Raw genomic sequence first — 20,292 nt, 5'->3', positions numbered from 1 at the left:
GAATGAGTTTGTGTGTTGTGTTAATATGCCACCTGTTAAACATTCATTGTCAAGTGAAATGCATCATTGTAGTAGAACTTTTTTTTTTTTTTTTTGCTTTACAGCCACCGTGTGGATTTTAATGCAGATTGAGTGGCACTTTATTTGGGTGGGCCTTGAAGTGCTGCAGGTCAGGTGACAAAAAAAAAAAAAAAAAAAAAAAAAAAAAAGCATCTCATGATTTATGGATGAGGATTATCGAGGTGTGTCACTCATTGGCTGAGGCTGAGTCACGCTCGGTGCTGTATGACGTAAGCACCACCTCCTCCAGTTAAAGTTTGGAGAATGACAGCAGGCGTCAGCGTGCATCGTGGCTCGCATCGGCTGCTGAAGTGACGCGCACGATTTGGAGCAGGTGGGAGATAAAACGGCAGGAAAAGCCCACGGCGGATAGCGGAGAGGCTCCTTTAAATAAAATCCACTCGCCTTTTGGAGCGCGTCGAGTGAGAGAGCGAGAAAGTGAGAGAGAGGGAGAGAGCGTCAGTAAACAACAACACGATTGTGGTGAGGCTCGTTTGCTTTTTCTGCGTTTCGTCATTGCGGCCTCAGCTGAGGAGGAGTAAAAGGTAACAATATTCGCCATTGAACCTTTGTACACTGACAAATGTGTGGATGGAGATTTGAACTAAGCATTTAGAGTAATGTCGACACTAGAGTGCTTTCGGTTTGATAAACTGTGCGTTCATAACTTTATGTTCCGTTAGTACGATAGGCTGGATAGTGTCTGCTACATTTATGTAAACGTGTTTTTTCAAATTCACAGCCCACGATTGTCTTTATTGAACCGTGAGAGGCATTCCGGAAGTGAAGCGTAACAACAGCAGCGAGGCTCGTCTTCCTTGGCTGTGGTGACATCTAGCGGTCGACATAGGCACCGCGCCTCCTCGCAGACATGTACGGCGCTTCTGGCGTCCCCGAGCTGATCCCGCCCGCGGGGCCGCCACTGCAGCCTGGACCCGGGGCCCAACACGGCCAAGCCAGCGGGCCCAACGATCATAACCCACAGAGGCTCGGCCAGAGGGCCCCTAAGCTGGGACAGATTGGTCGCTCCAAGAAAGGTGAGATTCCAAATACAGTCTTCCCTCGCGATAACGCGGTTCACTTTTCGCGGTCTCGCTGTATCGCGGATTTTTTTAAAGTGCAATTTTGCATATTTTTTTTACAGTAATATACCCATTTTATAAAATTTATGAAGGTTTGAACATTGTCAATGTTTGAACAAGAGAGAAATGTGAGAACATGTAAATGCCTCAATGAGAAAAGTGTATAAATTGTGCGGTCGGGGATTTTAGAGCCTTAAAACATTATAAGAGTTGTAAAACATAAAGCTAACTACTTTGCGGATTTCATTTATTGCGGGTATTTTTTGGAACCTAACCCCAGCGGAAAACGAGGGAACACTGTAGACGAATTGCACTTTTGTCAGTTTCAAACAACCACGTAAACCTTCCTCCTTATTTTTTTTGTTATTTTAGTGGACTTGGATGACGAAGTATTGGATGACATCATGAACAACAACGGCCAATGTCCCGTGTCTCTCCCAATGTCCTGAACCGGGGACGTCCTTTTTGTCTCCACCTCGGCCTGTGCTCGTGTCCAAGCGATGGCATGATGTGGCCCACAGAGGGCGCCGGCGGGAGCCTATGCCTTCATTGTAAAATACAAGCTGTTGATTTCACCTCATTTCAAACCTTAGATGGGTCCGCATGTCGCGGGAAGTCCACGCCGACCTGGTGACTGAGCTTCTGAAGGAGTGTTGGTGAGAAGATTGTGGTTTTGATGAGAAGAGACCCTCGCTCACCTTTTTTTTTTTTTCTTTTTTTTTCTTCCCAGAGGGTCTCCCCCTCTTGTGATGGCTTAACGGCATCTTGTTGTCTAACGGCTATCCTCCATACTGCTGATACTGGTAGTGTGCTTACTGTACTCTATAATCCAGTGGATGAAAGCTTGTTATTTATGACATCAGAAAAAGTACAGATTTTTGTTGTTTGTAAAATGTGATGAACAAATCATTTCCAGTTGCTATTTTGTCAACTATGAAGTTGTTTGCACTTTGTGGGGATGCACGTCACGCGTGTTATTTGCATGGAGTCTGTGAGAGCATATCCCAAAGTTTGGTACGCCACCTTTTTTAAAGGGCTACGTCGTTGTACTTTGACACTGCACCGCTGTTGCCTGCATGCTGAGGGGGAAGTGGCAGGATGAACCCGTACAGTTGTGAATGTCTTGCCACGTTAGAGTAACAAAACAAAACTGGAGGTTACAATTTACATAATGAGCTTGTGATTTGCTGAGTCAATCACACCCTGACAAGAACTGACTTTATTATTGCTGTCGTTATGGTCCCAAGATGCATATGCTGGTTTAATGTGACTTTGTTTCTTTTATTTTTATGGGGCTGTGAAATTGTAACACTTGTTTTTGGTTAAAAAAAAAATCTATATTTTTATTTGATGTGCATTATTTTGGCCGTTTGCATGAAAGTGAACTTCAAATGTGCATCCAGGGAAATAAAGGCATCTTTGTAGAGGTTGTTATGGAATCAGTTGATGTATTTTTATTTATTTATTTATTTATTTTTTTAAATCTTAGCACCAGCTTGTGGTTTTGCTGTTTTGGAAAGTGGACAATATGACGGACAAAAATGTTGCAATGCCTTTATTTCTACATTATCAGCTACATGTACCAGCAGTACTTATGTTTTGTGTATATATATTTAAAAAACAACAGCAACAACTTTCAAAAATATGACAAAAATCTACAAACATGGAATGTATACGTCATCCTACATTTGGCCAAATAAATAGCTACCAACCTATTGGCTGACGTGTAAAATAGGTGCGAGGTCTGACATGTGCAAGTGTGGATAATTCACTATTTTGGCAGCAACATCTTGTAGGCTCGCCTGTTTCTTATCTAATAGTGAATAGCACTTGTGTAAACACAGGTCGAACACTAGGACTGGGTAAGACAATGCTGCGTCATTATCAAGCAGTTTTTAAATGCATAAAGCCCCACTTTTGTGTTTCTGTGATGGCCCACACAAATTTTCACTTGGATATCTTTGTACACACTGACGAGCGACAACCATTCAGACATATTCCTTATTGCTGCTGGCAGGCCCGGAGCGGGAACTGGCCACGGACGGGTACTTGGACACCTGCTTCTTTCTCGGGCAAGAGGCGGCCAACATGGCCCCGCCCAGGACATCCAGGAGGGAACCGCCCCATGCGATGAAGATGGCGGCGCCAAACTCAAACCTGCAGCAATAACCGGAATGGTACAAAAAATGACAAAGTGATTTAAATAAAACGACAAAACGTAGCTTACTTGGTGTTGACAGGAGTGTAGGGGTTGTAGAACGCTCGGATCACGTTGTGAGCGAACCAGGAGCAAGCCACGATGGCACACAGCCCTGAAAAGAGGCAACAAAAACAGCTTTTAGTCACAGGTCTATCTATCTATCTATCTACAGGTTGTAACTATTTGGTTCTGCCTCCCGTTTATTTTGGGTGTAATTCGACCGCCGTCCACAAGATGGAGTCCTATTTTGTTTGACGGTAAAAATATAAAGGAAGAAGAATAAAAAACAAGTATTTCTTATGCTGAAGATCTTCAATGGGCTCTTTGCACAGCTCGACTACTTCCTGAACTGAATACCACACCTTTGTTTCCTGTCTTTCATTAGTGGACAAACTGATTAATCCAGGTGTGTCTGGCCAGTGTTGTTGTAGTTACTGAGATCAGGCACACCTGGATTAATCAGTTTGTCCACTCGTGAAAGACAGGAAATGAAGGACTGGTGTTGAGTTCAGGAAGTAGTGGATTTGTGCAAAGAGCCCATTCTGCTTCTTACGCCTACACAAGTACGTACATTTTTATAGTCTTTGGGCATGATTATTGATTTATATTGTGAGATGATCAGTAAATTTGTTTGCTGTAAACATGGACAGGAATGTTATCAATTACTCTGGCCCTAATACATGTGTTTACATAGTGTTAAACGTGTGTTTCAAGATGTTAAAAAAATAATTAGCAAATGTGAGAAAGACAAGCCTAGGGAGTATTTAAATGGGGTGTTTATACATTGCAAATATTAGTTAGTAAACCCTACAATGGAGGGATTATTGCTGTACTTTGTTACTGTACTGTACGTTCCAGAACATATCCGGAAAGTAGCGCCCATATATTTATTTTATGATTCCATCCATCCATCCATTTTCTTGACCGCTTATTCCTCACAAGGGTCGCGGGGGGCGCTGGCGCCTATCTCAGCTGGCTCTGGGCAGTAGGCGGGGGACACCCTGGACTGGTTGCCAGCCAATCGCAGGATTTTATGATTTGTTTACTGAATATTATTTAACAACCAATACAAAATATGCTTGTGAGGTTTGCATATTATTTTCGCCATCCTGACATTCTACACTGTACTATGTATGATCCTGAGTGTAGGTATTTGGCAATTTTTGCGGCTCTCATAGGTTGGAGCCTTCCAACTCACCTCCCACTAACAGGATGATGCCTCCCGTCATGGCGACGCGGGCCTTGCGCAGCTTGTCGCTCCCTCCACATGTGGTGCACTTCATGCCCGTGCAAGCCACGCCCAGGCCTGCTACTGACACGATGATGCCCACGATCATCAGCGCCCGGGTGGCCTGAAGGGAACCTGGAGAGGATCCGATTCTGTTATGATGATGAGGCGCTCAATGCAAAACACTTCTCGAATAGACGCTACACAAAAGATTGGATTCAAAAGCTGCTTTGATTTATGATCTGTGTGCTCATTGAGGTTCAATGCCAGTTGGGTCGCCCAGCGTCAACTCTTCCTGGAAGCGAAACCCTGGGTTACAACGCTGTGGCGCCACACTTTGAAATACGACGGTGCTCTCCTCATCTGTCAGCGTTCCTCCCACTCCACCTCCTATAAACCCATCACATGGTGAACCTTCCTTTGTCTCTGTCCACCTAGAACCAGTCTGTGCCAGTCCGACCCGGCCAGGCCAGCATAAAAAGCACCCTCCTGCAGCGAGGGGAGCCATAGTGCTGTTGCGGGACCTCTATTGTTTGAGAAGGTCCTGTGGAAACTTCTAGAAGTAAGGAAGCGCTATAGTGTGTCTGCACCAGCTTCCTGCTGAAGTCACTGTCAGACAGCTATTTATTGAAGTATATTTTTATTATACTAGTTGATTGATGTGTGAAAATGTTCACATTTGATATTGTATGACTAGTTTAGAATTGCAACCCTTGGTTTAATTCAAATACACAATAAGTGACTTGAGTAGCTGAAGAACAATTCTGACAGCAGGCATTTCCTAGTTGAGTAATTTGCGTGTCAGCTCTACGATTATGAAAAATGATCTAATTGCATTTTTTCCTGCTCAATATTGCGATTGTGCAATTATTTTCAAGGTCCTCTTCCAATGTGTGTGTTTTTTTTTTTTAACAAAAGCAATATTTTAATCTGTATTACAAGACACAATATCAGATTTATTATCCACAATTTTAACATTTAATTTAAAGTGTATTTTATTCTATAGGATAGTTTTATGCTAAAATATTTGCAATGAACCATGAATTGAGATGGGCGAGTACCGATACCAGGGATCGGTATTGGGCTGATACCCATCCGATCAAAAACTGGAAATGCGAAATTAGAAGAACGGAATATTTGACTTATTAATTGGATGCAATATTAAGGAATTAGGCTATATTGAGATGCATAGGTGTACCGTCTTTCTTAAAATTATCCATCTTTGCTTTTTTGGGGGAAATTTTATGAATCAAAAGTGCTAGGATCCGTACAAGGGTGTTTAATACCACTATCTTCTATATATTCGGGATGTTTTTTATTTTTTGTACAGATACCAGTACGATTACTAAAGAAGTCACTGATACCGATACAAAATACTGACACCACTAGTACATAAAAATCCCTCCAAAACAATGGCAGATAATTTTAAAGAAAGACTAACATAGCCCAAATATTGCATGACATTAATGGCAATTTTATTTAATAATGGGGTGATATAGAAATCCTGCTTTAAGACCCCCTCTTTGCCAGACCTCTGAACTCTTTGCAAAGATAATAAACAATTAATTTCCCCGCATACGTCCCACAACATCAAATTCTGGGAAGCGTAGTTACTTACTGTCAAGCTGCAGGATGGAATCGTAGATCTTGCACTGGAGTTGTCCTGTGCTCTGGAAGGCGCAGGACATCCACAATCCCTGATACATGGCCACGGCCGTGATGATGTTGTCCCCGATGTAGGCGGACATCTTCCACTGGGGCAGAATGGTCCCGATGACCAGGCCCACGATGCCGGTTAGCGACATGAAGAATCCCAAAAGTTGAATCCCGGAGTTTGCCATTTGTCTTTCCCGAAAGGAAACAAGGCCTCCTTTCCAGAAAGTATGAAAAGTCTTGTTATTGTGTGCAAGCTCTTGTATGGGAGTTTGTGTGTGCGTTCAGAGGGGTCTTCTCAGGGATGGGCATGCAAGATGTGGGTGTGTGTGTGTTGTCATGTGTGCAGTGGCTGCTGGGAAATGTTCCCTCCACTTCCAAGCAAAGCAACAGGTTGCCCCGATGGATTCTTTTTTTTTTTTTTTTTTTGTCCGCACAGACGTTCTCATGCTCATGAGGCATTTCAGGGGGTTTGTTTTTGCATAGTTTGCCCTCTTTGAGTGTGTAAAATGTGTACTGACCCAGATGGAGGCTCCGCTACCCCCTCGTAGACAATTAAACAGCTCGGAGCTGATTTACAGCACATCTCCGGCAGTGATATTCTAATGAGGGGCTGGAAAACTTGGCGAAAAGGATGTTGAAAGACAATTAGGAAAATGCACATTTCAGGCACTTGTGAACCAAGGCAACATATTTTAAACAAATATGTCTCAAATAATTGTTTCCAATTTACCGACAAATTATTCAATATGAAATGTGGGCCTCTTTAGTACAGTTGTGGATACATAGTTTGTTTCTTCTGACATCTAGTGGAAGAACATTTAATTGTTCTTCCAGTTATATCTTCCCGAGATGGATAGTTTAAGGAGATGCATGATTTGTTGTAAAAGTAATAATAATTTGGGACCAATTAAAGACTGTCATGTGAATTAATAAAGAATAATTGGGGTTGCTTTGTCATAGCATGGATGCTTTAGAGTGCCTCATTGTTCGACGTGAGTACACGCATATCACAACCAAAAAGGCTGATAAGGAAGAATTTTTTTTTTAAGTCGACTTGACAGCCATTATGTGGCTTGAGCTCGCGAGAGCTATTTAGAGCGCCTCGTTGTTGCCTAGTGGAGGTTGTAAACGGATATACTTTCAAACGTGTAGTTATGTGTAGGCATAAGACAACGTATATATATATATATAAAATAGAGTATATTCAAATTTGGCAAAGTTAGGACTGCCACCATCTTATTTTGCCTTCCAGTGACTTGTCCTGACCTATTTGTCTTGCTTTCTTCTTCACCTCTGACAAGAAATACCTTATTGTTACCCTGGACCTCCCCCATTTGATGTATCTTTTCCATGTTACAGAAGACGAAGAGGAGGAGGGATTGTGGACAGTCTGGGGCCTACCGATGTTGTCGCCATTGGTAACCTGATTTATTTGATGATCTTGGCTTGCACAGAACAAAAAAACAGTGCACTGCTCTATAAAGCCGCCCCCTCCCTGACTTCTTCTTGCACTCTACGTTTCCCTTCTTTATTAGAGCAGTAAAGACACATTTGACTTGCTGGTTCAGCCGTTGCTCAATGGCCAAGAGAAGAAAAGCTAAATCAGCCCACAGACAAGCACTTACAGCATTCTCACATGGACGGGGCTTCCCCCCCCACCCCTCACATTTCTGAGGCCTCCTCCTGGTCTGAAGTGCACGAGAAGGAGGGCTAATCCAACGATTGAAGTCCCACAAGTGTCCCTGGAAGTTCGGGCATTAGCAATAAAGCGCCCACGCATGGCTTTTTCCCTGAAAAACGAGGGGGACGGTGCCCTTTCCTTCATGCCCGTTGTTTTGCTTCTGAAAGCTTCTTATGCAACAGGGCCCAACTTGAGTAGAGTAGCAGCAGGGCAGTGACCAGTGGACTGTCGTGTTGTCCTGTGTGCTCATTGTCCCCGTCTGGAAATAGCAAGGGGCCTTCTTTTGTCTCTGGCGAAAATAACACGTTTGCCGCATTTGTGTGTGCACTGCGCAGTGTGCCTCGGACCTCTCGCTGCACACCAGTAAGCCTGAAAATAGGTCGCTGACATCACAAACTTTCTGTGAGTCAATGGAGTGTGTTGTTGTGCACCAGAACTCAGTGTAAAACAAAGACTTTTTTTTTTTTTTTTTTTTTTTTTTTACACAAATAGCATAGTTTGCCAATTAAATAATGTTGACCAAATCTGTTAACTAGTCATCAGAAAGTCACATATTACATTATTACTCGAGTTGCATTGGAAGTTGAAATGAATCGACTCAGGATGCTGTGGTCGTATGGAGGCTTGACGAGGGCGATTTGTTGCCCTCTTAAGGGAAGGGGTTGTCGGGCGTGTAGTTGAAACTGGCGTCCAAGAACATCGCCAAAGTGCCCAGAGTGGTGATGATGACAAAAAGCCACAGGAAGAGACGATCCACCACCAGGGCAATGAACTGCCAGTCCTCTGTCATCTGCGGACACACCACCATAAGAACCATCAAAACTATGTACAATACTACCAGGGATGGGTCATCCAGCTCCAGAAAGTAAAAACCCTTAAACAGTTTGGCTTCGACTCAACAGGTGGAGACGAGCTTGTTTACTTACCAGTGGAGTAGAAGCAGTTGTGGCAATTTCCAATCTGTGGTAGGATTTTTATTTTCTGGACCTGGATTCCACCAAATCTGAATACTAATAACGTACTGAACCAGCTTGCAATTCTGCCATGTACTTTCTAATACGGTATAGTTGGAGTTAAATCGCCCAGCACTACTGATTCTGAAGGCCTTGGACAGATTAGATTGACATGGCATGACAGAGACTAAAATCTGATTGGACAAAAAAAGTAAATGACAAGAAAATACTGGGTGAAATTTGGAGAATAGACTTACAAAATCATGAAACAAATATTAAAATTGAGGTTGTAAATAGCACCTGATGGGCCACCACGTTTCTTACCGAATCGTCGGTATCTTGCTGCTTCAACTGTTCGGCCATGTACGTGACGGCGGCGATGGCCGACTTCAGGTTGGGAGGAAGGATCAGACAGAATCCATCCGTCTCCGGGAGCCTTTGGAGCCGCACCGGAGTCTCGCACCTAAAAGGTGTTTGCGCTCTGATCATTTGGACTAAACACTCTTAATGAGCGAATTTTTAGAGCATTTTGCCACCAATCTGACTCAACCCCATTCAAATATTTTGTGCTTTGAAAGGCAGCAAAAACCGAGCAAATGTTCAACTGTTGACGCATTTTCAATATGTGTTGTTGTTGACCCCTGTATCCGGTGGAGGGCACAAATGCATGTTCGTCACTCATCTGAGTGCTGAGTTGACTGCAGCAGCGCGCTCCTAAAACACAAGGTCGATTGTGAACCTTTGACCTTCACATCCAAATGCAGTCGAAGTTGTGCGGTGGCTTAGGAATGTTGTGACATGTGCTGTAAGACAACAGAATAAGTATGCAGCCCTCCTTACTACAAATAAATAATAAATGGTGTGCAGAGATTGACACCTCACTTTAACTCATTCCAACCCAAAAACGTGTAAATACGTTTTTAATACTTTGCCCTTCACTCCCAAAAACGTATTTACACGTTTTTGGGTTGGAATGAGTTAAACAGCCCTCCGAGATGAAGAGGACGAAGGAATAGACTTGAATGTGACAGATCGTCGCCGCCCAAATCTTAACACGTCTTTAGCAGGATTAGACCCTGATGCCCAACCAAAATGGCGGTTTAGGAGCTGGTGGGTGTGGTTGGGCCGTGGGGCTTAGTTTGACTGACACGGACTGTTGTAGGTACTGAATAAGGCTGTGAGTAGCATGTTACCTTCCTATTTTTATGACTTTACCTGCCTCTCCAAGGTATGACAAGATCAGGATTGATCTTGCGGAAGAAGTACTCCCCTCCTGGCTGTCGTCCGTTGAAGCTTGTGGCGGGTGTTTGGTCACAAGAATCCTCATTTAAAAGACACTCCTCTTGCTCGGGCCGAGTCATGCCGATGTACTTGGGCAGGAAATTTATGAAGATCTGGAAGGCCAAAGTCAGAAATCACATTGTGCCTTTCAGAGGGTGGAAAGTTTCTGGTAAATTTCTAGTGGCAAGCTTGGAAATACTCCAAATTGGAAACTACAACCCAAATCCTTCAGGATTTTCATCGTATAGGTAATTAGCTTTAGAAGCAAAACTAGAGAGGACAGATTGAGATGGTTTGGTTGTGTAGAGGGAGCACCGTGGATGTAGGCGGATGCTGGAAATAGAGCTGATAGGTAGGAGGCAAAGAGGAAAACCAAAGAGGAGGTTTATGGATGTTGTTAGGAAAGACTTACAGCAGAAGATGCAGAGGACAGCGAGAAATGGAAGAGGGTGTTTTGCTGTGGGCACCTCTGAATAAGATGAAAACGATGTTAATAAGCATCTGACTCACACTGCGAACCCAGCTGGGCATGATGTGCGAGCTGGGTGTGCGGTGGTGTAAGTTGAGGACCACCACGCTCAGGATGACGGAGAAGGTGACCAGGATCATGGTGAACATCACATAGTTGACGATAATGGGGATGGCCAGTGAAGTCTCGGGGACCTTGTCCGCCAGCAGCAGCATGAAGACGGTTAAGGCAATGAGAACCGAAATGGAGAGGGTCATCTTCTCTCCTAGGGACCAAATATGATGGATGACAAGTTGCTCTGACACACGAACAATTTATGAACAAGGACAAGACACCTTCAGTCTCATACCTGCACCAGGGGGAAGGTAGAAGACGAAAATAGCCAAGACACTCGTGAGGATGCAGGGAACAATGATATTGATGATATAGAACAGAGGCTTCCTCTCAATGATCAGGTAGAAGGTGATGTCCTCATACAGATCCTCCCTTATGTTCTTTCTTGAGGGTTTGTGGCATATGTTCCACTCACCGTTCTCTGTTGTACGACAGGAAATGGAGAGAAAGATAAGCACAATTACTCAGGACATGCAAGTCCGTCACCCACCAGTGAACGCGTTCTCGTCTATGACTATCTCGCGGATCTCCTTTCCGTCGTCATCCAGATAATACTGCAGGTCTACTTCCGAGGCGTCGTAGGTGTACGAACGGAAAACCATGCTGCAATTTTGCCAGTCGAAGGGGAAGTACGCAACCTGTGGAACAGTTTGGTGGGTGAAAAGAACGAGAATGAGGCGGGAACTGCGGTGACCTATGCAATCAGACTGCACCTCGATAGAGCAAGAACTGCGGTAGATGGCCGGTGGAAGCCAGTTGACTTTCCCGTCATTGTACACCAAGACGTTGACATATAAAGCTACGTCAAATTGACCGTCGTTGCTGAAGAGATGACAAAAGACGTGAGGTTTTCTCAACATATGGAAAGTTATTTGAAAATAGTAGAGCGGACACTCACTTGTTTATGAGGTAGACGTCAGGCCGCCACACCTTGTTCGCGGGAATCCTCAAAACATTTATGTTGTCGTAATCCTTTGGGTCCCACGACAGGCGGTAGTCTTTCCACTCCTGCCGACATATCATACTTTGACCTTCATCGTACAGCTTCAAAGCTACGCGGAATAGCTCTCTCGTTTACCACGGTCCATTATTATTGCAATCAGGATTCTTCATTCGTACTGCTTTAAAATTCAAGGCTTTCAATTTAGAATTCCCATTACCGCCAAGCAAAAGACAGAGTGAGAATGAAGGTAAAACTGAAGCGGGAAATTATTTGTGGCGCATGAAAAGTGACAAGTGAACTTGGCTGGAGTGATAATGCGAGTTTGTACCCTCATACCAGATTCATGAACACGTTGGTCGTCATCTCGCCATTCTTCTCATTCTGTAGTCAGGTAGTCACACGCATCCAAGGTCATCCATTAGTCATTCATGGCTGCATTTGCATGTTTAAGTGTGCATGCCTGTACCCTTCTGTGGGTGCGCTTACCAAGCTGACGAGCTGGGACAGAGTCATTCCCACCCGCACCATCACTTTCTCCTCCCAGTACTGAGCGGGTCTCACCTTCAAGTTGTAGTTCTTAAATATCTTCTGATGGAGTTTCCGCTCCGTTTCTGATGCTCCTGGGCCAACACACGCAACCAATTACTGATGCTGATCGAATTAATGATGATTGTCAAAAGTGGGACTTGGGTGCTAGTCGCACACCGTTGACAACTGTTTTCCACACACCAAGCGACAATACAGGACCTTCCTCCCAAATATGTACTGCAACGCGACAAGGGGCGGACAACGAAGGACAGCCAGGACATGCAGAGCGAGCGGTCAGCGGGCCAGGTGCTGGTGGTGTGCGGCGAGTCGCAAAGGTGACTGAGCTAATGTAATTGATATGCAGCAGGGGAGCGGGATCAAAGGGATGTCTGGGATACCAGCGTCATCTGGGCTCCAAATAGACTCTGATTATCAAACAATGATGTGTTAATATGTTTGATTGAATGTACCGGAGAGGACAGTATGAAGTTGTTTTGAATGCGAAAAACACTGATTTTGAAAATTGCGGAGAACCACAGTGCTTCTTCTAATCTTGTGGTGAGAAGACGTCAGAGCGGCGTGTGCAGTGCTGTTTGTTCTGGGTCAAATGCACCCATCTATTGACCGTTGACAATGAGTGTGTCAATGACAAAGCCTTTCTTGCTCATTACAATCATACACCACGAGTAGAAATTTACAGCTTCGTCAATCAATTAGGAGGTGGATGAGCTGATCTATGCTTCCAACATTAAGGGAATAGTTTGGGTAAGGTCAAAGCACTCCGTCAAACTCCTCTGCGAAGGACTAGAGTGGAGATATTGCCGTCCTTGCATCCAAATTTGTTCTAAATTACGCTAAAGGAAGATTTAAGAAGCAGTTATGTGCTTACCGGTAAAAGAGAGACAAAGGCATATGATAACGAGTTGGTTGACTTTCAGGCGAATGCTCATCATGTTATTTGGTCCGCTCATCTTCTCGTGGTAGTCCAAAGACTCCATGAACCTCCAGAGGTCACCCCTCTGCACCTTCACCCCGATGGATGCTGCTCCCCGGTATCTCCAGCTCAGAAAGTCGATACTTCCACTCATCTATTTGGCACCTCTCGGCAGCTCGTCATCCAACAAAGATCTCCCTTTCTGCTGTCTTTCCCTGCTTCGGATCATACCTCAACGCCGGGGAACCACGGCCTGATTGGGTACTGGTGCTGGGAGTGACGAGAGTGTGGAATGTGTTTGTACTGGGAAGCCTTTGGAGTAGACACCTGTTGGTGCGCACCAATCTGAGAATGTTGGGACTGTGGGGACAGTGGGTGGAGAACAAAGAGGAAGTGGAGGGGCGGTAGCGGTGTGATGGCAATAAAGGACTAGCAGCGTGTTATGTGCTGTGACAATGGAGATATTTTTGGGGATGAGTCCACGTGGGTTGGGTGCACCAAATCTTCGTATTTCCTGACCTCACTTAACGCGCATTCTACACTCATGTAGTGAATCAGACTTCAAGGTGCCTTTTGCAAGGCCAAAAAAAGTACAGAACCTTTACTGGTGCAATGATTACAATGCATCACTGCATTTTCTCTCCGGGAGGCCTCAGTAGAATGTGTTCCACAGAATAATAATACATTCAGTGTTCAGCTACTGTGTCTTGGGTCAGAGTCTCACGTTTACCTTGCAACGGTCAGAGTCTCCGGAGGGAAAACCTAAACGGGTCATTAATCAGCCCCAGGTTGATGGTGGCTAAAGGGAAAACGTCTCCAACTCGACCGACTTGCCTTGTGGCTGCCCGCTGTATAAATGCTTCAATGACACAGCAGTCTTTGTTTTAGGAGGCCGCGATCAGCAAGATAATGTTCCTGGTGTAGCTTATGGAGTATATGACACTTTTGTGCATCCAGGCAAGGTATTTAAACATGAATGTCGGGGAAGACCATGAACCGGTGCTAGCTTGTGGGTGCTTGCATATGTGGCTTGCAAACATTCTCGAAACAGATGACGCTTTATGCATTATCTTACCTTAGATCTTTATTGAATGTAATGTGAAAAAAAACAAACACATTAAGCAAGTGTGTATTGACATCCAAACTGAGTTGAAGAGAGAAAGAGAACAAAAAAAAAACAAAACTTACTAAAAGGTCGCCTATACAGTGGGAATTCCACAGGCTATTTACAGCTGCAACGTAAGAATAGCCTCCCTGTACAAACACACATAAGTGCTTTAAATACAAAGAGGATTAGTTTAGGCACAGGAATATCCATAAAGCATGTGACACACTGCGGCACATTGTGACACATGGAAATGAAAAGCATACAGCTGGGTCATTATGGCATCTGCTGTGCCTTGTGTTTATTTGTTGACACCACTTCGGAATATTTATGCCACGCTGGATCCACACGCTGGCGCAGATGAAAATGCATGAATATTTTTAGTACTGAAATGAACTAGTAGTTAGCACGTCTGCCTCACAGTTCGGAGGTTCTGAGTCTCAATCTGGCTTTCGTGTGTGGAATTGGAGTTTGTATGTTTGCAAGTTCTGTAGACGGGCCACCTGCAACAGTTTTCCCATCAATATCAACTTTCACATTTCCACAGAAGTTCGTAGAACAAACAAAGCTGAAAGTTTCAAACATTGGGTTAGAAAGGGTCAGTGGGTGCGCGATTGAGGCTGGCCTTAATAAAAATAGCCAAGGTGCCAACGGTGGTGAAGATGACAAATAACACGAGGAACATGCGGTCCACCACCATGGCCACGTACTGCCAGTCCTCCTTCAGCTGGGGTGCATGGGAAGCAGAATCAGACAAGCACAATTAAGAACCCCAATTTGCGTTAAGATAAATTAATTGTGAATGGCGCAAATCTCACAGCTTCATAGTCCTTCTCGGCCTGCAGTGCTTCAGCGATGTACGTGATCGCCTCAATGGCGGACTTGAGCTCGGGGGGCAGTGAAAGGTAGCTGCTGGGCCCGTCGATGAATTTCCTTAGGTCGGATGGTTTGCCCTCTGCTTGGAATCTGCATACAAATGAACAGTCCTGACAGTGAGAGCATTTTCTAGTGTTGAGAGAATGAAAAGACGTATATATGTGTACACATAATTACTTTTGTACTTATAAGTACATTTCAGAAAGTGTAGTCATAGTGGAATAGTTCATGCTCAGATTCTTCTTTTTGCCAAATGACCACCAGAGGACAGTGTGGCTCCGCATGCCTGATCTACGAGAGCATAGAACAACCTGCTTGGCATTCACTTCAAATACTAGATGAGTTTACAATGCAGTGGTGGTCCTGGCAAAGAGGCTTTGACCTCTGTGAGGAGAGGGTATGAGGGGGCTCCTCTGTTGGGGAGAGGAAGAGAAGAGATGTTTTTTCTCTTTTGGTTTCCCCCATCAATGCTCAAAGTAGCACCTCAGCAAGGAGAAAATTGCAATTCATTAGACTAATTCAACTAAAACTGGAAGTGTGTGGTGCCAAGACATGCACTAAATCCAATTAAGTGTGTGTGAGTGTGTGTGTGTCTTGGACGTACTGCGGCCTCATCAAATTGCTCTTATAGACCCTTACCGGGTTGACCTTTCGCTCTTCACACTCATTATAATGCTTTTTTTCTTCAATAATGAAGAGGTATGCAGAAATGCCGCTGACCTCATGACTAATGGGCGTGGCCTCACCTGTTGGGTTTTGGGAACAAGATGGAGGAGTCGGGCTTGCGGATGAAGTACTCGTCGGCTGCTTTGTTGATGGCAAACACCTTTTTCTCCCGTTGGGCAGGCATCATTTTGAGGGCCAGGGGCACCTCCACTTTGGGGCGCAGTATGCAGAGGTACTGGGGCAGCATGTGGATGAAGATCTGTGGACAAGGAGGAGGGTTTAATTTCATTTGTACCAGGATTCATGGCTTTCGCCTGTTAAGGCTGGACACATTTGTCAAAATGCTGAATTTATGGGGAGGGAGAGAACCCATGAGAACGAGCGTACTGGATAATGTGATCCTTGACATTTAGCGCTCATGGTGACCTTGATTGACACTTTAGTGGATCTTCTCATTAAAGAATGAATGTCGTAGTGGAAAAACATGAATGGGAAAGACAGTTTTGTAGGAATTTGGATGTAAATTTAAGGGCTGTTGTGAAAATGGCTTCCCCACAGTTGTTCACGTGGCATGTTCTCACCCTGCGGACCCACAGGGGCATCATGTGGGTGTTGGGCGAGCGGTGGTGCAGGTTGAGCACGACCACGCTGAGAATGACGGAGCACGTGACCAGGATCATGGTGAACATGATGTACTTGACGATGATGGGAACGCCCAGTGAGGTCTCGGGAATTTTGTCCGCCAACAGGAGCAGGAAGACGGTAAGGGTGAGCAAAACGTTGATGGAAAGTCCCATCTTTTCACCTGACGTTGAGGGAAACGACTCGAAGGTGTTGGTCCATTAAACTCAGCAAGGTCATGTTGGCACATGCCATTTGGACTCGTCAGACTGTACCTGCATCAGGTGGCAGGTAGAAGTTGAAGATGGCGATGATGGTGATGAGGATGCAAGGGATGATGATGTTCACTACGTAGTAGAGCGGCTTCCTCTCGATGATCAGGTAGAAGCTCATGTCCTCGTACAGATCTTTGTTCATGTTCTTCCTGCATGGCTTGTGTCTGATGTGCCACTCGCCGCTCTCTGGGGACACACGGTCAATATGTTAATTCAACTCATCGGAGTTTTATTAATAGTGCACTTTAGGAATAACTTAAAGTACTGCAGAGAAATGCAAAGGAGCTTGTCTGATGTACAGTACATTGGGCGGTCGTTCCATATTTAACACATTCATTGCCAGACCAGAAAAAAAAATACATCATTTGACATCTTTTTCCGTCAATGGCAGTGAATGAGTTAAAACCAACTAGAGCTATTTAAGGGAGGGCTGGCTGACTCCAAAATAAAGTTAGAATTGGTATTTAATATGTCGTCTTCATGTCTCAAACAAGATGCTCTGTGTCACGTCAGGGGTGTGGTGATGGACCCAAATGCAAGGAAGCAGGGCGAGGAGACAAAGAATGCGGTCAAAAGAATGTTTACTAAACAAAAACGAGGAGGCAAAAAGGAGCTACAAACTAAGAAACCAAAACAACAAAGTCCAACAGGTTAAAACGAGACAAGACGTGGAACAGAACTGGCAGCATGACGAGAGTAAAATGACAATGAATCGACACAAACAGAGGGGAGACAAGAGACTAAATACACACACACACTAATTGACACAGCTGGGCAAGACACAAGTGGCAGAGGGTTGTGATAGATTGACACGAGGTGGGCAGGACAAAATAGATCATAACAGAAACTTATAGGAACATGATGATAAACTTAAAAAAAACACTCAAAACTAGAACCCTGACAAAAGCAAAAACAAAACTCAACCCAAACCATGATACTCTGAGAGGGAAGTGTCCCCTTAGCGTTGTACGTTCCCTCACCGCTGAAGGCCTCGTCCAGTTGGATCTCGCGTATCTCTTTGCCGTTTGCATCCAGGGCGTACTGCAGCTCGATCTCGGTGGAGTCGTACGTGTATGAGCGGAACTGCATGCTGCAGTTCTGCCAGTCGAAGGGGAAATATGTCACCTGGGTGGGGAAAATGAAAGCTTTGAAGTCCAGTCGAGGAATGTAAAAGTAGAAAGGTGTGTTGTTGGTAAAGAACATTATACTCACCCTAACGCCACAGGAGCTCAAGTAGAGTGCAGGTGGGGTCCATGTCACCCTGCCATTGCTATACACCTGTACATGAACATGCAGCGCCACATCAAACACGCCATCATTGCTGCAAAAGAGAGCAAAAGGACAACATATGTGTTGTGTTTTTAACTCATTCACTGCCAGTTCAGTCAAATTTAATCTTTGACGTCGATAGCCGTCAGTGGCAATGAATGAGTTACATTTTTTTTTTTCAACACAGATGCAGTCTCCTTACTTGTTGATCAGATAAATGTCCGGCAGCCACACTTTTGAAGCGGGAATACGCAACACCTCAATCCCATCATGCTCTTTGGGATCCCATGACAAGTTGTAATCTCTCCACTCCTGTTTACAAAGTTCCTTTTAAAAAGTGTCCAGAAGGAAGGAATGTTTTGAACAAGTGCTTACCAAATTCATGACAACGACGGTGCTCATTTCTTCATTTTTCATATTCTGAAGAATATGAAAAACAAAATGGAAGTCAATGTATTAGATAGCGAAGCTTGATTCAAGATGCACGAGTCGAGTATTCACGCATGTATTCATGTGTGTGTCTGTTCGACTGAGCCCGACTGGCTATTTAAAACCCAGTGAGGAATGTCAGGCAGACAGCTGGGACGGGCACTGAGCAGGGGAACGCTTACTGTAAAAGCAAAACTTCTTTTGCGACGTAAGAGGGGCAAAATCCGACCCAATGTCACACTTCTTTGCATACATTCACTTGAACTCACCATTCCAACAAATGAGGAGAGGATCATGCCCACTCGGACCACCACTCGCTCCGTGGGGGTGCGTGCAGGCCGGACCTTGAGGTTATAGTTTGCAAAGACCTGCTTGGTTAGTGCCTGTTCGACATCCCCTGCTCCTAAATAATTCAAAGTTGACAAATAGGTCATACATGCTGTTTGCAATGTACAATTTAAACCAAATCCTGCCATTTTTACATATAGCATCAAGTGGTGGTTTTATTTTCCAGTCATGTCAAAGTGATACTGTAGGTTGGAATCTCCATGAATATAAATCAAATGTTGTCATGTGATTTCACCAGCCAATCGGTGAGCCTCGTATTTGTTCAGGTTAAAATGTGATTCTATCAGCATGCGATCTAATCCCGTGACCACACTTATCTTCATTTTTGACTTTTATGAGGCAATCCTTGGTTACTTGTATGAGGTCAAAGCAAATCCCAGTGAAATATAATGAGTAACTTCATGTTTGACTGCAATAACTAACTTCCACACTGTTACCTGCTTGACAGGAATGCCTTTATGTGACGAGAAAGACCTCTACTTGATGAGTCTGGGCTATCATCCGACTTGAAGTCAACCAGTCGTGCAGTTCTGGTTGGTTCTAGATCAGAGTAACCTAACGGTGCCAACAACTGGTCTGGATCCAACCAGTGAGTAAGTAACGGAAATTTCTAGCGCTGGACATGTCTGTATAATTTATGGCAATGCATTAAGAGAATCATGGCAAATTGATGAGGTTGTTAATATTTCACTGTGACCATCATGCTTGAGATTCCAAACACGATAGATTTTCTTCATGCATGGTTCATTTGACTTCATACTACAACTCATACATGCAGTACAGTTTATAAACACACACGTGACTACTGTTGCTGTTGCTTACCTCCAAGTGAACTCAGGCTGCATACGCAACACAGCAGCAGGAACAGATCGGGGCTTTTCATCGTGACAAAAACAAGAAAACTCCAAATGAAAGCATATGTTTGTTTGTTTTTTCCCCCACCACCAATCTGTTGTCTTTCTTTTGTCCTCTTTACTCCCGTGGAGATCTTTAGTGTGACTTCTAGTCTGTGAGGACTGTTGTTGTCTGTCAGTCAGGCCGGACGGGCCAACTGCTGACTGCTCCGATTACGTCGGACAAGGGGGAGGCCAGGGTGCGTGAGGGTGCGTGTGTGTGTGTGTGTGTCCCATTCCCAGCACATAGTTGCTTGCATGTGTACCTCATTTGGTTTCTCCCTTACATCTTCAGTTTTCCCCTCATTGTGGGAATGCTGAAAACATCCCACATGTTATTCAGATTTGTATTCTCCTCACTTATTTGCCGAGAAACAACTCCCACATACTTCTGATTTACACCGTTCAAATTTCAACTTGCTTCAAAAATTCACGCCTACCGGGGTATATATCATCTGATTCCACATTACTTACAGTACCAGCACAATTTAACATTAAATATAAACTTTCCCCATTCATTTTCATTGGGACTAATGTTGAACCTTTTCTAAGTCCCACTTTCCATACATACAACTCATCATCATACAACATACAACTGATTATCGTTTCAGGAAATGGATTATAATTTCTCTGAAATGATTACGTCCCACCTAAGACAGATTGCATTCTTATTCATGTATC

At 44.2% G+C, this 20,292-nt stretch overlaps 3 protein-coding genes and 2 long non-coding RNA genes across 6 annotated transcripts; 2 read left to right on the top strand and 3 right to left on the bottom strand.

Annotated features, from left to right (window-relative positions):
* Positions 1-309: 309 nt before the first annotated feature.
* On the top strand, positions 310-2,581 carry LOC144003066 (uncharacterized). 2 transcript variants are annotated; one of them, XR_013278880.1, is made up of 3 exons: positions 310-543; positions 803-1,097; positions 1,515-2,581. It is a non-coding gene; the product is annotated as an uncharacterized LOC144003066 (long non-coding RNA). The 2 variants fall into 2 exon arrangements; XR_013278879.1 differs by having other exon boundaries at positions 311-605.
* Positions 2,582-2,682: 101 nt separating this feature from the next.
* On the bottom strand, positions 2,683-6,583 carry cldn7a (claudin 7a). The gene is made up of 4 exons (XM_077498862.1): positions 6,189-6,583; positions 4,541-4,705; positions 3,370-3,454; positions 2,683-3,299 (listed from the first exon to the last, which is right to left on the bottom strand). Exons 1-4 carry the CDS (start codon positions 6,409-6,411, stop codon positions 3,131-3,133), a joined length of 642 nt encoding a protein of 213 aa, XP_077354988.1. The 5' UTR covers positions 6,412-6,583; the 3' UTR covers positions 2,683-3,130.
* On the top strand, positions 3,875-8,147 carry LOC144003067 (uncharacterized). The gene is made up of 3 exons (XR_013278881.1): positions 3,875-3,905; positions 7,586-7,644; positions 7,762-8,147. It is a non-coding gene; the product is annotated as an uncharacterized LOC144003067 (long non-coding RNA).
* Positions 8,148-8,556: 409 nt separating this feature from the next.
* On the bottom strand, positions 8,557-13,222 carry chrnb1l (cholinergic receptor, nicotinic, beta 1 (muscle) like). Its single transcript, XM_077499654.1, has 11 exons — positions 13,085-13,222; positions 12,154-12,287; positions 12,004-12,048; positions 11,623-11,732; positions 11,438-11,546; positions 11,215-11,362; positions 10,960-11,145; positions 10,652-10,875; positions 10,076-10,254; positions 9,185-9,323; positions 8,557-8,697 (listed from the first exon to the last, which is right to left on the bottom strand). The coding sequence occupies exons 1-11, from the start codon at positions 13,191-13,193 to the stop codon at positions 8,557-8,559; spliced, it is 1,524 nt and encodes a 507-aa protein (XP_077355780.1). The 5' UTR covers positions 13,194-13,222.
* A 1,281-nt stretch (positions 13,223-14,503) lies between these two features.
* On the bottom strand, positions 14,504-19,812 carry chrnb1 (cholinergic receptor, nicotinic, beta 1 (muscle)). Its single transcript, XM_077498861.1, has 11 exons — positions 19,541-19,812; positions 18,640-18,773; positions 18,317-18,361; positions 18,144-18,253; positions 17,885-17,993; positions 17,653-17,797; positions 16,673-16,858; positions 16,358-16,581; positions 15,857-16,035; positions 15,053-15,200; positions 14,504-14,961 (listed from the first exon to the last, which is right to left on the bottom strand). The coding sequence occupies exons 1-11, from the start codon at positions 19,599-19,601 to the stop codon at positions 14,824-14,826; spliced, it is 1,479 nt and encodes a 492-aa protein (XP_077354987.1). The 5' UTR covers positions 19,602-19,812; the 3' UTR covers positions 14,504-14,823.
* Between the last annotated feature and the right edge of the window lie 480 nt (positions 19,813-20,292).

Source organism: Festucalex cinctus, chromosome 16, assembly GCF_051991245.1.
Source record: "Festucalex cinctus isolate MCC-2025b chromosome 16, RoL_Fcin_1.0, whole genome shotgun sequence".
Taxonomy (NCBI): Eukaryota; Metazoa; Chordata; class Actinopteri; order Syngnathiformes; family Syngnathidae; genus Festucalex; species Festucalex cinctus.
This window is presented reverse-complemented; position numbering and strand designations above follow the sequence as displayed.

Bases quoted from the DNA above. Each gene is read 5' to 3' on its own strand.
- cldn7a (XM_077498862.1), bottom strand. From the start codon at position 6,411: ATGGCAAACTCCGGGATTCAACTTTTGGGATTCTTCATGTCGCTAACC. The intron at 4,706-6,188 runs GTAAGTAACTAC...GATCCTCTCCAG, and splicing joins TTCCATCCTGCAGCTTGACA to GTTCCCTTCAGGCCACCCGG. The intron at 3,455-4,540 runs GTGAGTTGGAAG...GCCTCTTTTCAG, and splicing joins CATCATCCTGTTAGTGGGAG to GGCTGTGTGCCATCGTGGCT.
- chrnb1l (XM_077499654.1), bottom strand. From the start codon at position 13,193: ATGGAGTCTTTGGACTACCACGAGAAGATGAGCGGACCAAATAACATG. The intron at 10,255-10,651 runs GTGAGTCAGATG...TTGGCCTTCCAG, and splicing joins TGCCCAGCTGGGTTCGCAGT to ATCTTCATAAATTTCCTGCC. The intron at 8,698-9,184 runs GTAAGAAACGTG...GTGTGTCCGCAG, and splicing joins AGCAAGATACCGACGATTCG to ATGACAGAGGACTGGCAGTT.
- chrnb1 (XM_077498861.1), bottom strand. From the start codon at position 19,601: ATGAAAAGCCCCGATCTGTTCCTGCTGCTGTGTTGCGTATGCAGCCTG. The intron at 16,036-16,357 runs GTGAGAACATGC...CCTTGTCCACAG, and splicing joins TGCCCCTGTGGGTCCGCAGG to ATCTTCATCCACATGCTGCC. The intron at 15,201-15,856 runs GTGAGGCCACGC...ATTTGTATGCAG, and splicing joins TTGTTCCCAAAACCCAACAG to ATTCCAAGCAGAGGGCAAAC.